Source organism: Salvia hispanica, chromosome 6 (assembly GCF_023119035.1).
Source record: "Salvia hispanica cultivar TCC Black 2014 chromosome 6, UniMelb_Shisp_WGS_1.0, whole genome shotgun sequence".
NCBI lineage: Eukaryota > Viridiplantae > Streptophyta > Magnoliopsida > Lamiales > Lamiaceae > Salvia > Salvia hispanica.
In genome coordinates this window covers 46,889,395-46,905,410 of record NC_062970.1, presented here as the reverse complement: position 1 = coordinate 46,905,410, position 16,016 = coordinate 46,889,395, and the positions used below count along the sequence as shown (strand labels likewise).

At 39.9% G+C, this 16,016-nt stretch overlaps 3 protein-coding genes across 4 annotated transcripts; 2 read left to right on the top strand and 1 right to left on the bottom strand.

Moving 5' to 3' along the window:
* Nucleotides 1-5,846: 5,846 nt before the first annotated feature.
* On the bottom strand, nt 5,847-9,955 carry LOC125193792 (probable disease resistance protein At1g58602). 2 transcript variants are annotated; one of them, XM_048091674.1, is made up of 3 exons: nt 9,857-9,955; nt 8,247-9,025; nt 5,847-7,760 (listed from the first exon to the last, which is right to left on the bottom strand). In XM_048091674.1, the coding sequence occupies exons 2-3, from the start codon at nt 8,998-9,000 to the stop codon at nt 6,028-6,030; spliced, it is 2,487 nt and encodes an 828-aa protein (XP_047947631.1). In that variant the 5' UTR covers nt 9,001-9,025; nt 9,857-9,955; the 3' UTR covers nt 5,847-6,027. The 2 variants fall into 2 exon arrangements, with proteins under 2 accessions (XP_047947631.1, XP_047947632.1); XM_048091675.1 differs by having other exon boundaries at nt 8,247-8,978; nt 9,857-9,946.
* An 806-nt stretch (nt 9,956-10,761) lies between these two features.
* On the top strand, nt 10,762-14,637 carry LOC125192667 (putative disease resistance RPP13-like protein 3). The gene is made up of 3 exons (XM_048090287.1): nt 10,762-10,862; nt 11,910-12,696; nt 12,847-14,637. Exons 2-3 carry the CDS (start codon nt 11,934-11,936, stop codon nt 13,797-13,799), a joined length of 1,716 nt encoding a protein of 571 aa, XP_047946244.1. The 5' UTR covers nt 10,762-10,862; nt 11,910-11,933; the 3' UTR covers nt 13,800-14,637.
* Nucleotides 14,638-15,024: 387 nt separating this feature from the next.
* LOC125195579 lies at nt 15,025-15,864 on the top strand. Its single transcript, XM_048093717.1, has 2 exons — nt 15,025-15,577; nt 15,701-15,864. The coding sequence occupies exons 1-2, from the start codon at nt 15,025-15,027 to the stop codon at nt 15,862-15,864; spliced, it is 717 nt and encodes a 238-aa protein (XP_047949674.1).
* The last annotated feature ends 152 nt before the right edge of the window (nt 15,865-16,016 follow it).

Here is a 16,016-nt window from a genome sequence, read left to right as displayed (position 1 = left end):
CATCCAGGATCGCTCTACTAATAAGCTGCACTTCTTTTCTAAGCCCACTACGACCCCTTCTTCTCCAACACTTTGGGGACGTTTGCCTCCTGCCACCTCCAAACTCCATTATTCGCTTTCTTAGCTTCCTCAGCCAATCCGTCCCATTTCCAATCAATTTTCATGAAGATCTCTTCACTGTTTATTGTGTAGTTCACTGAAAGTTGAGCCATTTTCAGCAAAGTCACTAGCAAATGATTCAGATGTCCAACTTCCTGGTTCCGACTTGTTGGAAAAAATTCACAACTTGCTCAAGCTCATTTATTATCTCATCCGTGATCGACTTGTGATCGCCCTCACTTTTTCTATCCCAAAACTACACAGTTGCTCGCCCGCCCATGCTATGATGGCCTCCGACATGTTTTTGTAATATCTGCATGTACGAAAATTGTAGAATTTGCAAAATCATTTTTATTTTTATTTAATCTATTACCTACCTTTCGTTTCTCCCCTGTCTCACAAACCTTAATCATTTCCAGACCACGTCCGTCATACATTTTCCAGTAGAAAGGTCTAGACATGCCCACATTGCCACACAGTGAGTGATTCTGCTCCTTCCCGATAATCTCTAAGCCAACAAACTCAGTACGGGCCTTCCCCCAAGTGATGCTCCCTATCGATCCCAAACTCCATCATCAAATTTTCTATCTTACTCAGCCAATCTCGGGCATAGGCTATTACTCTTTGTGTTGTGGGGTTGGTTGAAAGTTGAGTCATCTCGGTAAAGTCAGCTACCAAATGATCTAGCCTGCACCTCAGTACTCCCGATTCCTTGTCCCTAACAAAACAACATCATTCTCAGCTCATTAAGTAGAATCATTTTGTAATCCCCATCGATACTTTGATTCTCTTTTTGAATCACTCTCTTTTTCCCCCTTATCACCCCTAAGATGAGGGCCCGACATGTTTCTGCAAGTACCAGAATGGTATATTTTGGTAAGATTTTGTATTTATATTTTGGAGTACAAAATATACTACTCCTACTACTTTTTTTATTTTGAAATTTGAACTCTAAACTACTGTGTCACAAAAACCTATCTGTCACCAAATTAGATCAACACTACTACTATTAAAGACAAGCATTTCAGATCGTTTGAATAATCAAATTCAAAAAAAAATGAATTTGAATCCACTGCTAGGCAAGTATAATTTTAAAAGCTCAAATATCAAAAGAATCAAGATGATACAAATTACAAGATACTAGTGTAAGTACTAGTTTCCTCTTATTTGCCTTCCTAAATTAAATTTGAAAAACCCAAGTTCTTAAGAATATAAAGCTAAGTTCCAGATTTTAACCTTTTTTCTGTATCCTAATTAAGATTTTCTATGCTAATTTAAATTAGTAAATCTTCTTAACTATTTCCCCAAGCTTTTTTATAAATTTTTAAATTTTAGGGCCAAATTTCGAATCTTCAAAAAACATTCTTTGAAGATTTAGAAAAATTTTGGGAAAGGGTTTTTACCATTAATTTGGATTGAATAAGGCTTTCAAATACCTATGCCAAACAACATAATCATGTGAATTATGAAACTTTTTCAAAAAAAAGAAAAAAACCTTTTTGATTATTTCTTCAATTTTCTTTTCCTTTAGCTTTGCCGGCGAGTTCAAAACAGATGGTCATATTGATTGGTGAATGAATGGACAAAACAAATAGTTCGATTAAAAAAATGGAAAAAATTTAAATCTGAAAAAATTTTAAAATTTTTTTGCTATTAAAACTGGTTGTTACAATGTTAAACTTTCTAGGATGCATAATTGATTAAAAAAATACTACTCCCCCCAATAATTTAAATTCAAAATTTTTTTATATTCTTTATAATAAAAGGGAACAAAAATAATTTAAGGGGGAAAGTAACCAAAAAAAAGAAAAAGGGAAAAAAAAAATTTGGGCTTAAAAAAAGTAATTAACAAATTTTGGGACAGGGAAAAAAAAAATTAATATAAGCCATGTGAACGGAGGCAAGTAGGTTATTATTTTTTTAGGTGATCCTGGGCCACTTGATTAGCACACAAGATTAGAATGATTGCTTTTTTCCACCCAATTTTGAATAAATGTTTTTTTTTTCCCATTTATATTCCAATATTGTATTTAATGACCATAAAAAAAGATGATAGGTCTACCCCACCTAATCCAGTAAAATAGAATTATAAAGCAGGATGATGAATGTGGAAATGAAGAGGTTGTTTTGACGTGAAACAATGAATTAAGCTGCTCTTTAACATGGTTCACGTTATTACAAATTAATTACTGTAGTATTTTATTAGTGATCTCTGATTTGGTACCTCCAAATAATAGTCCAACTTGATACAAGGCATCCAAATGCCAATAAAGAAAATACAAGTTAGGGACTGATATCCACTTTCACTATTTTGGAGACAAACTAGAATTTCTGATCTTTGTTGCTATGTGTTTGGTTGTAACCATTTTATACTTGCTCAGATACACCATCTTCCCAATCTCTTCCGGGAGGGTCTCCAGATGCGGACAATTCTTGATTTCTAGTTCCGTTAGAGCCCACATTGCACATCCAACTTGTATTCTCCTAAGATTCCACATCTCATTGATGTGAAGAGCTTTGAGCATGGGAAACCCGTTGTACTGTCGTATCACCATTTCTCGACCAGTGTATGCATTCTGCAGTTTGAGTCGCTCTAGGTTGGGCAGCTTCTCCAGTACCGGCATGGGGTCTTCGTCAAGACAAGTATTTACCAAAATCAAGGAACTGATAAATTGAGGGAAACTAGCCGCACTCGGAAGCATAGATAGGCGTCCATCTAGTTTGATTTTACGGAGTGTAACTAGCATACCAATCTCGTCCAAACATGGCATGCTCCTATAACGAACCTCTCAAGGTAAGCCTCTCGAGCCTCGACAGCCAAACAAGTGATGCAAATAGCTTGCTTACATCCGAGTTTTCATCAATTTCTTCAATGCCTAATATACGGATTCCGGTTGTCCACAACCTCGGGATCTCATAGGTCCAATCACAAATCGAGATGTAGGTTAGGGTCTCCAGATTCTGTAGCGCGTCTATCTTCAAAGGCTCCGGGCAAATCACATCAGACATGTAGATATGACGAAGGCTACGCATTTTCCATAAAATATTCGGAATACTAAGCATAAAGTTCAAGCTATATCAAGTACCTCAAGGTCTTCAAGATCCCCCAACCAGCGCGGGATATTGGTTAGGTAATTGTTTCTCAATCCCAAGTACCTTAACTCGGTCAATGTGCCGATTGTTTCTGACAAAGTCTTCACCCCAAAATCTTCCATGTCGAGTATCTTGAGGAGTTCAAAACTCTTCCAATAAGACGGGCTAGTGTCGTCCAAGTAGGAACCACCTCCATGGAATATGAGAGAAACAAGACGTTTGTTGTCTTGATTCGTGGAATGGTTAAACTACTCCTAGTTTAGTTGACTTAGACAATTAGTAATAAATCACTTTTATTAAATAAATTAACTTCTAATCAAAATTTTATTAACTTTTAAATAAAAGTTTTGTTTAACACTAATATAAACTATTTTTTATTTTTTTAAAAAAATCTTATTTTAAATCATTATTTCTACATAAAATGAATAACATTTTCTATGCTTTCTTCTCTGATGGTAGCAAACAATAATCCAAGAACACTCTCAGTTTTAATGAGCTTCAGCTGAATGCATTCAATTTCATTAAATTAGCATAATCTAAAATGAGCTAGATTCTCAAGTCAGGATTGGGGCGTTAGAGCATCTCCAATAGCGGCTAGCCCAATCGGCTAGCCGATTCGTGGTCGCTTAGCCGAACCATTGGAATCGTCCAGCGCGTTTTCGGCGACAGAGAATAGGCAAGCGCACGCCGATTTGTGGGCGTTGGCCGCCATTGTGGCGTGCCGATCGGCGAGCGATCGGCAAGGTCTTTATTTTTTATTTTTATTTTTTTGAAATTTTTTGAAAAACTATATATACGCAATTTTAGTTTCATTTTCATTTGCACCACTTGTTTTAACGAAGCATTCTCTCTCTAAATTTCAAGACAAGAGCAACATCGAGCGATGGCTGAGAACGAGTCCACTGCCGACACGAGCGGATCTCGCACTTGGCCTACGCACTGCAATGTCCTGGACGGGGCTAGATGGAGCGGGCAAGATGGCCTAAGGGTTTAACATCCCTTGGCAACAGCTGACGGGGATTGATAAGTCGGGAATGCGCAGGGGATGAAGAGGGGGATGCCGGGCGGGGGAGCAGCCACGCGGCAAAAAGGCGCAACGCCGGGATGGGGAGGTATGCGTTCCTGCATACAGCGCAGCTGACGCCGCAGAATCGTATGATGTGGATGATGCCGGGTATGGGTAGGAGTATGCAGCCCCAGATGATCCCGGGCGCAGGGGTCACCTGGGGGTGCGACCCGCCCATCGCCCTCTCTTGATTTTTTGACGGGGTTTCTGCCTCACACGCTGACCCCCGGTGGAGACACATACTGGGATGACCGTGTTCTTACCGCATGAGCCAGAGTAGGTGGATCGACATTCGGGAAGCGGACACCGCTGCTCAGCCGGGTCGGGCCGCGCCGTCAGAAGTTAAGACCACTACGCGGAAGTTAGCAAGGTGGTCGGCAGGAGTCGTCGTAGCCGGCTGTTGACGACACCCCCACGCGGAGGAAGTGGACGGAGGATGAGTACGTCGGCGGTGGCCAAGGGCGTGGTTGTCGATTTGCGACGATCCGACAACTCAGCGACCGACCGTCAACATGTGGGCTAAGATTAGGGAGCAGCCTTTACATGAGGTACTGCCCGCATGGAAAGTGACTACAAATGGGGAGGGAGTGCCGAAAGTGGGTGGGAAAGCATCAGTGGCCGCGGCCGGCCGATTTCGGGTTGTACACCAACGCCTCCGCATGATGACTAGTGGGCAACCGAGAGGACGCCCGGATGATAGCGTGAGAGTCAGTTCAGTACCGGGGACTTATATAAGGAGTTCACCATCTGGGAATGCTGCCATTCCGGTGTTAAAGGAGTCCGAGAAGTTCCGGCGGGTCGAAGCCGGGTACCGAAGATGCGTAAGCCGAACTATTCGGCGACATTAGCCGCGCAGTATCCCACGACCTCCCCGACATGCCGTAGGAGTTTCCGGACCCTCCATCCTTTGCTCGGGCGCTCTCGCGCTCAAGTTGGCCAAAAAGCGGGCGCAATGCGCAAGAAGGGAAATCCTCCTCCCCTATCGCCCTGGGAGGTCCTCTCGACACTTTCACGCGTACACCTTATTCTCGCGTCAAAAAATGCGGGAATGTGTATGTGTACAAGGTCTTCCAAGAGTGGAGGCCGCAACTGACCTCATGGAGAAGAGAGGTTTCTTCACTCGATGCTCGAGAGCATGCAGTGGATTTGGGATGCCACACGAGGGCAATCGGGATTGGGGGCCTGGGACGCTGGGCTCAGATGCCACCGATGTGGAGGTCCCGGGTGGCAGCGGGGATGGCGACGATGAGGAGTAGAGAGAGGCGGGGCTTGTGTGTGGAAGCCCGGTTTTTTTTTTTATTATGTACTTTTTTTTATCTATGTATCTTTTTTTTATTTAAATGAAATGAATGCATTCTTCCGTATATGTCTCGTAAATTTAATTCAGTAATTTATCGTAAATTTAATTGCGTAAATGTAGTTGTTTTTGAATTATTTTTATTGCGGCTAGCCTGTTGCTAGCCTTGGGCTAGCCTATTTGAGTAAAATGATGATGTGGCATGTGGAATTTTAGTGCTGATGATGTGGCAGAGGGAGAGAGTGGCTAGCCTGTGGCTGGCCTGAAGCCATTGGAGATGCTCTTATGAGCTGGATTCTCAAGCCATATCATATTAAATAATACTAACATAAAATACATATAGTTTGTTCCTTAAAACTATACACATTTATTTGCAAACACACAAAACAAAGGAGGAATGAAAGAAGGAAAAGTACACACCATCCTTCCAAAGGCAACAAACAAAAATATCCACTTTCTCATACACTTCAAATTATGGACTGATATCAACTTCAATTATTCTGGAGATTGAGCTCGAGTTTCTAATCTTTGCTGCCATGTGTTTGGTTGTTACCATTCTTAACTTCCTCAGACGCTTCATCGACCCAATCTTAAACTTCACCAGATGTGTACAGTTCTTGATTTCGAGTTGCTCGAGTTTCCACATCGCACCTTCTCCAACTTGTATTTTTCTAAGGTTCCACAGCTCATTTATCCGAAGCACTTTGAGCTTAGGAAACCCGTTGTGCTGAATCACCATTTCTCGACCAGTGTATGCATTCCGCAGTTTGAGGCGCTCTAGGGAGGGTAGATTCTCTAGCTCCGGCATGGGGTCTTCGCCCAGACAAGTATTTACCAAAATCAAGTAGCGAATACGTTGAGGGAAATCACCCGCACTTGGTAGCTTAGCTAGGCGTCCATCCAGTTTAAGCGTCGCGAGTCTATCAAGAACACCAATCTGGTCCAAACACGGCATGCTTCTGAAACGAAACCCTCTCAAGGTCAAGTGCTCAAGCCTATTCAACTTAAATAGTGATCCAAAGAGCTTTATAACATCCGAGTTTTCATCAATTTCTTCGATCCCCAATTTACGAAGACGACTCATCTTCTCCAAGCTTGAGAACTCGTATGTCCAATCATAGATCGGGATGCAAGTTAGTGTCTCAAGCTTCTGTAGCGCATCTACTTTCAAAGGCTCCCGACAAATCACATCAGACATGTAGAGATGACGAAGGCTACCCATTTCCTTGATGATATCCGGCACCTCCACCATAAAGTTTAGAGCTATGTCGAGAACCTCAAGCCTTTTCAATCCCCCCAACGAGTGAGGAATCTCTTGCGTGTAATTGTTTCTCAATCCCAAATACCTTAACGAAATCAGTGTGCCAATAGTTTCTGATAAAGTCTTCACCCCAAAATCTTCCATGTCGAGTATGTCGAGGAGTTCAAAACTCTTCCAATAAGCCTCTCCAGCGTCGTCCAAGTAGCGACCACCTCCATGAAAGACGAGAGAAACAAGATGTTTGTCTTGATTCTTGGAGTGAATAAGTTTGTCTCTACCACAATGAATAACACGATGACAAGGAATTCGTGAGCTTCGAGAGAGTCGACTATTTCCACTCCTCAAGATCTCAAAGCCCAATTCCTCCTCTGCTTTTTTGACGGATAACATGTGTAGTAGAGGATTCATGTGACACCTTTTTACTTCTCGTACGAACGGGAACTCGTGCACGACTTCAAAAATGGATTCACTAACTAACCGGTACGTACATGATCTTCCTACATTTATTCCTCTTATATTCCAAACATGATCCAACTTTTCTTCCCTCATTATTGCATTTTCTTTAAACAATGACATGAGCAAGAAACATGCCTTGAGTGTCTCATCCAAATTACGATACATCGGCTCCAATATCTTCAACGATTCTCGCAAATCAATTGAATCAAAAAGTTGTTCCCATTCAATCCCCGAAAGTCTTTGTTTCACTTTATGCCTTCCAACATTTATGATAGCTACCGGCAAACCCCAACATTTTTTCAACATCTCTCTGCCCTTCCTCTCCAACTCCTTCGAGAATTTGTTCTCAACCCCAGTAAATTTATCAATTGTTTTCAAAAACAATTGCCAGCTCTTGTCCGGATTCAGAGCTTTCATCTCGTGAATATAACCTATGTTTATTCTTTCAATCTTATAGCGACTGGTTAACAACAACCTACTTCCATTGCCTGATTATATACATGTTGAGAACAATTAATATACAGTCTATACTTCCACAAGTTTTAATATACACAACAAGAGTACTACTCCCTCCGTCCCCTATTAAGAGTCACACTTTTCCATGTCGGTATGTTCCCAATTAAGAGTCACACTTCATTTTTACCATAAATGGTAAGTAGGTCTCATTCCACTAACTCAATTCACTCACATTTTATTATAAAACCAATATAAAAAATGGGTCCCACATTCCACTAACTTTTTCAAACCAACTTTTCTTTACATTTCTTAAAACCCGTGCCCGGTCAAAGTGTGACTCCTAATGGGGGACGGAGGGAGTAATACTTTTAGCCAAAAATATTCAATTTTTTCAAATCTTTATAATATACTCCCTATGTCATGTTCTGCTCAAAGTGACACGTTTTCCTTTGAAATGTCCCATTCAAAATGTAAACACGCGTAATTAATTCCAAGATAAGAAATGAAGACGAACATACCTATCTGTGCAAGACCTAGCAAGAAAGATTCCAAGCGCATTTCTGCAAGAAGGTTGTCGACAACAATGAAACACGACATTCCTTGCAGGTGCTGGCGAAGCATCTGTCTAAGACTCCGGTTGTCCATTTTCTCCACCAACAACGAATCCCCATCAAGTACCACCAACTGCTGTATCAGCTCCACAAGCACCTCATGTACACTCGTGTCACTAGAAATGGTCACCCACGCACGTTGCTTGAACTTCCCAACGATAGCCGGATGGTTGTACACTTGTCTGGCAAGAGTCGTCTTCCCCACACCAAGCATGCCTTTGATACAAGAACTCACAAGGGCCGCCTCCTCGTTAAGAATCACCTTCCCAATAAGTTGCTCCATGTCCTTCTCCAACCCCACCACGGAAACTCTGTCTCCCTTTTCTCCAACATCTTGCAGTCTGCTCACCCCCTCACCGACTCCAAACTCCGTCATCCGCTTTTTTGACCGCCTCAGCCAGTCGAGGACAATGCCCATTTCATTGTATAAGGAGGTCTGATCAGCTTTTCTTGTGAGGTCAGCTGAATACTGAGCTATCTCAGCAAAGTCAGCTACCAAATGATTTAGCATCCTTCTCCTCTTTCCCGAGTTCTTGAACCTCAAGTAATCCAGCATCATTCGCAGCTCGTTTATTACCGTCTTTGCGAGATACCCTTTATCGCTCTCAACTAGAAAACTCTCCAGCTCCTCTATCGCCCCTGAGATGATGGCCTCCGACATGATTTCCGGGGAAGATTATTAAAAACTACAAGGAATTGATTTAGAAATTCAGATGAACACCATTAAAAATGAAAACATAATCTATATCATATACTCCCCCGGTCCCACTTTAGCAGTCCCATTGACTTTTCTGCCATCTTTTTGTAAAAATAATATAAAATAGTTAAAGATGAGAAATGGTAAATTAAAAGAGAGAATAATATAGAGAATAGTCTTATCTATATTATTGTCTCTCTTACTTTACCATTTCTCTACTTTAACTATTTTTTATCATTTTTATAAGAAGATGGCAGAAAAGTCAATGAGACTGCTAAAGCGGGACGGAGTGAGTAATACTCTTCATGCCCACCATTGAATATCTCTACTACTTCATTTTGGGAACTATTAAACATCCCATTTCACTAACATTTTACTTTAAAATTTTGACAACTATTGCATAAAAGTACGATCGATAGGGGGAGTATAAATGACTTCATGAGTTTAAAATAGAGAATTGGACATGATAATGATACCAAAAACAAATCCAGATTCAGATCTAAAATTGATCGAATTCTGAAAAATGAATTCTGATTGGGTCTCACTTTCTGGTATGCACAAATTAAAAACCTTGGGAATATAAAGCTACTATTATCTATGCCATTAAAGTTGGTAAATCTTCTTAACTCATTTGTAGAAGCTTTAATTCGACAACACAGATTTCTTCGAAAACACTCATTGAAAATTTAGAATATTTGGAATTTTTACCATTAATTGGGACCGAGTAAAGTTTCTGAGCTAACGATTTCAAAAATCTGTAAAAAATTCTAACTATACTATTGAAAGTGAACTATGAAGCTATTCAATGAAAATAAAATACCTTTTGAGATTAACTCCTCTTATATTTGCCTGTTTGGAATCAATTTTCCGATTCAACTCTTTCCTCTATTTTGCCGGTGATGGGATTGTGATCAACAAATTCATTAACTTTATGGTCAAATTGATTATGAATTAAATATATCAAATAAAATACCAGCAATAGTAATTCTAATAATATGGACAAAAATATTAATCATAATTTAAAATAATTATGTTTCCCTTGGGAAGCATCTTCCACACTTACGTTCAAATACAACAGGATAAATGATTAATTAGGATAAACAAATAAAAAATTGGGCCATTCATAATTTTAAGTAGTTTACATTGGGCCTTGCAATACCAAGTATTGTAGTAAAATTGGGCCATTCATAATTTCGAAGCCCAAGTTTTGGAATTTACAGCCCACGGTTTATGACCTCAGTTTGGCCATCTTGTGTTTTCATTTATTCAAACTAAAAATATAGATTTAATTCATTTTTTTCACAAAATAATGAAGTAATATTATGATAAATTGATCATAAAATTAAGATGGTTGCTCTTGCTCTTCCACACCTAATCCACCAGAATAATTAATTATAATTAGATGAGATTTATGCTCTCTAGATTCTTGAAAAAGCATCATGTGAAACAATGACCAGCTATTTTCCCCCATTATTTTATTTTGGTCAAATTCAAGAAGTAATCAACTAATATAAATATGAAAAAATAGCTGGCCTGCAAGTGGAAGCAAAATCTGCATTAAAAAATTAATTTGCCGTTGAAAATCTTAGAATAAATTATCGAGAAATGTGTTGTAAACCAACTTTGAATTAATTTAAATTATAACTTCATTCACTTGCCTTCTTCTCACATGGCATACATTTTTACAGGTGCCTCATAAGTTTTTAATTAAAACTCAAGTATTTCTAAGTTCTAACTTTTTCCGAATTACTAACTCTGAGTTGATGAATTTGCAGTTCAAAATCTCTCTCAACTGGCAAAGATAAGAAGATAACCTCAAAAAAAAGGTATGTTAATCGTTCCTTCCTTAAATTATGTACTTAGTTTCCAATTCATCACATGATTATATATATGTTGCTGTTTTTTTTTAAACAAGTTTGAATTCGTTCAAAAGATTTAAGTTTCAATTTCTGCATGATTTAGTCAACGCCCTAGTTAGGATTCAATAGCTTCATCTTAAATTTTATTAATAATTTTCAACCAGGATTTATGAAATATATAGGAATGTGATTAAAATAGAACTAGGAGTAATGCAGAACTATGATTATTAGATTATACTTAGTTAATTTTTAGTTCATATTTAGAAATTTCTGATTTTAATCATTTTTAGATTATTATTAGATCATCCTTCCTAAAATGAACTAAAAATTGACTAAAAATGACCTGGATCCGTAAATGATCTAAAAATGTTCTTCATATTTTTAAAATAGGTTCTTTAGAATGAACTAAATATGAACTAGAAGGTGGTGTTCGGTTTATTAGATAAAATAATACCAAGATACAATCTAAGATTAGGTTGTGAGATTATTTTAATCATAGGAGGTTAGCTATTACTAATTATCCATGATTATTGAATTGTGGGATTGAATCTCATGAACTAAACGCACTACATATTTAATTTGGGATACAATCTTGCAAACCGAACACCCTAGAAATGAACTTAATACATATTTAATCTGGGATACAATCTTGCAAACCAAACACCCTAGAAATGAACTTAATACATATTTAATCTGAGATACAATCTTGCAAACCAAACACCCTAGATATGAACTTAATGTTATCTACTAATGAACGCTCTGCAATTTTACATTAAAACTTATTTCTGCATTGATCAATTTAATTATGAATTTTTAATTTGTCATAGTTAAATCTTCAGTTGGCTCTATTTTCAACAATAAAAACATGATTAATTCATCCATATTTTGCATATGCAAATTCTTACCTTATCAATTGATGCATAATAGGAAATATACCTTGTCAATTATCATGATTATATATGTTGTTGTTTTTTAATACTATCAAGAATTGTGAATTTGGATCCTTGGTTTCAGAAATTGAATTAATCTTGAATAAAGATGGAGGAGGAGGCCATGATCTCAGGGTTGATACAAAATCTGGAGACTTCGCATGTTGCGTGTACGGATATCAAGTCGCGTGGCATCCTGGAGACCAAAATGAAAGAGCTGAGAGAGATGTTGGATTTCTTGAGAGGCTTGAAAATGGAAGACAAGAGCAAGCTAAAATATTTAATGGCGGACTTGGTCGAGTCGGCTCAAAGTGTGGAGGACATGAGCTCTCTCCATTTCACTCAATCGCTAGAGTACTACAAAAGGGAGATCGAGTCGACAAAAATGCGTATGATAAACTTTGGAGCTGCTCAAGATAAAATCAGTGGAGACGAAGAAAAGGAACAAGTTGTGGTGGGGTTGGAAAACGTCGTGCAAATGTTGCTTGACAAAGCAGTTTTAAACAACTCTAGCTGGCCACCCCACCTCAGTATTTGGAATATCAAAGGCATGATTGGTATCGGAAAGACAACGCTTGCTAGGCTAGTGTACAACCACAAGGACGTTGTCAGCCGGTTTGAACGTCGTGGCTGGGTGTCAATTTCTAATGACATGAGCTACAAAGAAGTACTTGTGGAACTGATACAACAGATGGTGGTAGGCAGTGAGGAACAACTAATTGGAAGAGATTCGTTGTTGGAGGGAAAGGATAACCGAAGTCTAAGACAGATGCTTTGCCAGCTCCTAAAAGGAAAGCGATTTTTCATAGTTTTTGACAACCTACTCAAAGGAATGTCTATACGACGCATCTTGCGAGGTCTTGGGGATAAAGGTATATGTATTTTATCTTCAATCTTTTTTGTTCATCTTAGAAAGAAAAAATACTCTTACACTAACTTATGACCAACTTAAAGTAGTACTACTATTTATCCTAATTTCACAGTTCAGTGACTCTCTTTTTTGTATGAATTATTCTCATCAGATGGAGACCATCCTAGAAGTCGAATTTTGTGCACGAGTCGCTATGAGGTTGAGGGCATCTATCACAATCACAATGTGCAACCTTTGGATTCTGATAAGAGCTGGCAATTGTTCCTAAATACTATATTCCCTGGTGATACATTTGCAAGTGGTAAGAAGGAATTCTCAAAGGAGTTGGAGAGGAAGGGTAAAGAGATGTTGAAAAAATGTGGGGGTTTGCCGCCGGCTATAATTGATGTTGCAAGGCAGAAAGCAAAGCAAAGACTTTCAGGGATTGCGTGGGAAGAGCTTTTTGATTCTGTTGATTTGAGCAAATCATTGAAGTTATTGGAACCCATGTATCAGACATTGGGAGAAGAGCTTAAGCTATGTTTCCTGTGTATGTCCTTTTTTAAGGAAAATGCAATAATGAGGGAAGAAAAGTTGGAACAGATTTGGGCTGCAAGCGGAATAGAGTCATTAGACACACTTACAAGAGGACTTTTTGGTGGACCATGTGCCGGTTTAGTTAAAGAATCCATTATTGAAGTCGCGCACGAGTTCGTATTCAAGGAGGAAGTAAAAAGGTGCCACATGAATCCCGTACTACACTTGCTATCCATCAAAAAAGCAGAGGAGGAAATTGGCTTTGAGATCCTGAAGAGCAATGGAAATAGCCAAACCTCTTGGAATCCGCGTCATCGTGTTATCCATTGTGGCAGAGATAAGTTTGATCATTCCAAGAATCAGGATAACAAAAACCTTAATTCTCTTATCTTGCATGGAGGTGGTTGCTACTTGGACGATGCTAGTCTGTCTTATTGGAAGAGTTTGGAAATACTCAAAATACTCGACATGGATGATTTTGGGGTGAAAACTTTATCAGAAACTATCAGCACATTAACCGAGTTAAGATACTTGGGACTGAGAAACAATTACATACAAGAGATCCCACACTCGTTTAGGGTGATATAGATCTTAACTTCATGGTGGATGTGCCGGATATTATATGGGAAATGGACAGCCTCCGTACTCTCCACATGGCTGATGTTATTTGCCGAAAGCCTTTGAAAATAGACGCGTTAGAGTATCTTGAGACCCTAACCTACATCCCTATTCATGATTGTATAAATGAGGCCTCAATCTTGGAGACGACAATTCGTCTCCAAAAATTGGGCATCGAAGAGGTTGATGAAAACTCAGATGTAGGCAATCTCTTTTCATCACTGGGTAAGTTGATGTTCCTTCGTCATCTTATCTTGAAAGGGTTTCGTTTCAGAAGCATGCCGTGTCTAGACGAGATTGGTGTTCTAGATAGACTCGAAACGGTCAAACTGTATGGGCTCTTACCTCGGCTGCCAAGTGGCGATAACTTCCCTCGGGTAAGATACATCGTTTTGGTAAATACTTGTCTTGATGAAGACCCTATGCGAGTGCTACAAACGTTTCGCTGGCTGAAACGCCTCAAACTGCGGAATGCATACACCGGTCGAGAAATGGTGATAGTCCGCGGCCTCTTACGCCTCGAAATCTTGCGCATCAATGAGTTGTGGAATCTTAGAAAAATACAAGTTGAGAGAGCGTTGTTATCTTTGAAACAGCTAGAAATCAACTGTCCACATTTAGAGAGCCTCCCACAAGAGTTGATGAAGAACTTGATGAAGTTTAAGATGGTAACAACGAATCGCATTGCAACGAAAATTAGAAATTCGGGATTAACCTCAGAAATACCGGAGGTGGATTTTGTCTGTCCATAACGTTAATTAGCTCTATTATTTTGTTTGTTGAGATTTAGATGGTTTGTGTTTGTTTTTTTTCCTATTTTCCCTTTTACTTTTAAGCAACAAATAGACATTAAGGCCATTAGCAATGGGTGGCCGATGGGAGGGCCTTCCCCATCGGCCACCATCGGCCCTCCATTGCGGAGGAGGGGCCGTCCGGCGGCCCTCCGTTCTCTCTCCAAGTTGGCCGATGCATCGGCCTTGGCCGTTCCGAACGGGCCGTCGATCGGCCCTCCATTGTGGGGAGAGGGCCGTCGATCGGCCCTTAGCTTTTTTTTTTTTTGTTTTTTCTGATTTTTTAATTTATATTTTACTTCATTTCTTTCACTATAAATACACCTACCATTCTTCACTTTTCCACACCAACATCTTAAATCTTCTCTCTATTTCAATACATTGTCTCTCTATACATTTAATCAATGTCTTCCGGTAGCGATTCCGACGATGAAATCATAAATCGAGTGGTGCAGCGAGTCCTTGCAAGGGCAGCTCGACGTCAGGAAGAGGCGAACCAGGAGGCAATTCCAAGGCCAATCCATCGTCGTGAATCTGTCGACCGCGACCACGTTGAGGCTCACAACCGGCTCTATGCGGATTACTTTGCCGACGACCCACGGTGGGGCCCGGCGGTTTTCCGTCGGCGTTTCAGAATGCGGCGAGAGCTATTCTTGCGCATCGTTAACGGGTTGTCGGCGCGTTACCCTGACTTCCAACAGCGTTGGGACGCCGCCGGAAAGCCTGGGTTGTCACCTCTACAGAAGTGCACGACTGCAATTAGGCAGTTGGCATACGGAGGTTGCGCCGACATGTTCGACGAATATCTTCACGTCGCCGACACAACTGGTCGTGATTGTCTGAAGAAGTTTTGTAAAGGCGTAATTGAGACTTTCGGCCCCACCTATCTGCGGAAGCCGACCGTACAAGATTGCCAATTCCTGCTTGATTTGCACTGGAGGACGCACGGCTTCCCGGGTATGTTGGGAAGTATAGATTGTATGCATTGGCAGTGGAAGAACTGTCCGACCACTTGGAGAGGCCAATTTACGAGCGGGTACAAGGGCACACACCCAACCATAATTCTGGAAGCCGTTGCAGATCAGTGCCTATGGATTTGGCATGCCTACTTCGGTGTGGCCGGGTCGAACAACGACCTTAATGTTCTGCAATCCTCGCCTCTGTTCAACGACCAGTGCCAGGGAATAGGCCCCTTGGTTAACTTCACCACGAACGGCAACCAGTATCAGATGGGGTATTGCTAGTGCTTTATTTTTAATAGTTTTTATGCAATATTTGCTTCTCGTTGTATTCTATTTTCTAATTTTGTAATACAACGAAGATTTGCGTATTAATATTTTTTTGCATTTAAAATTATTTAATTTAGATATAAAAGTGCTTCATAATTAAAACAAAA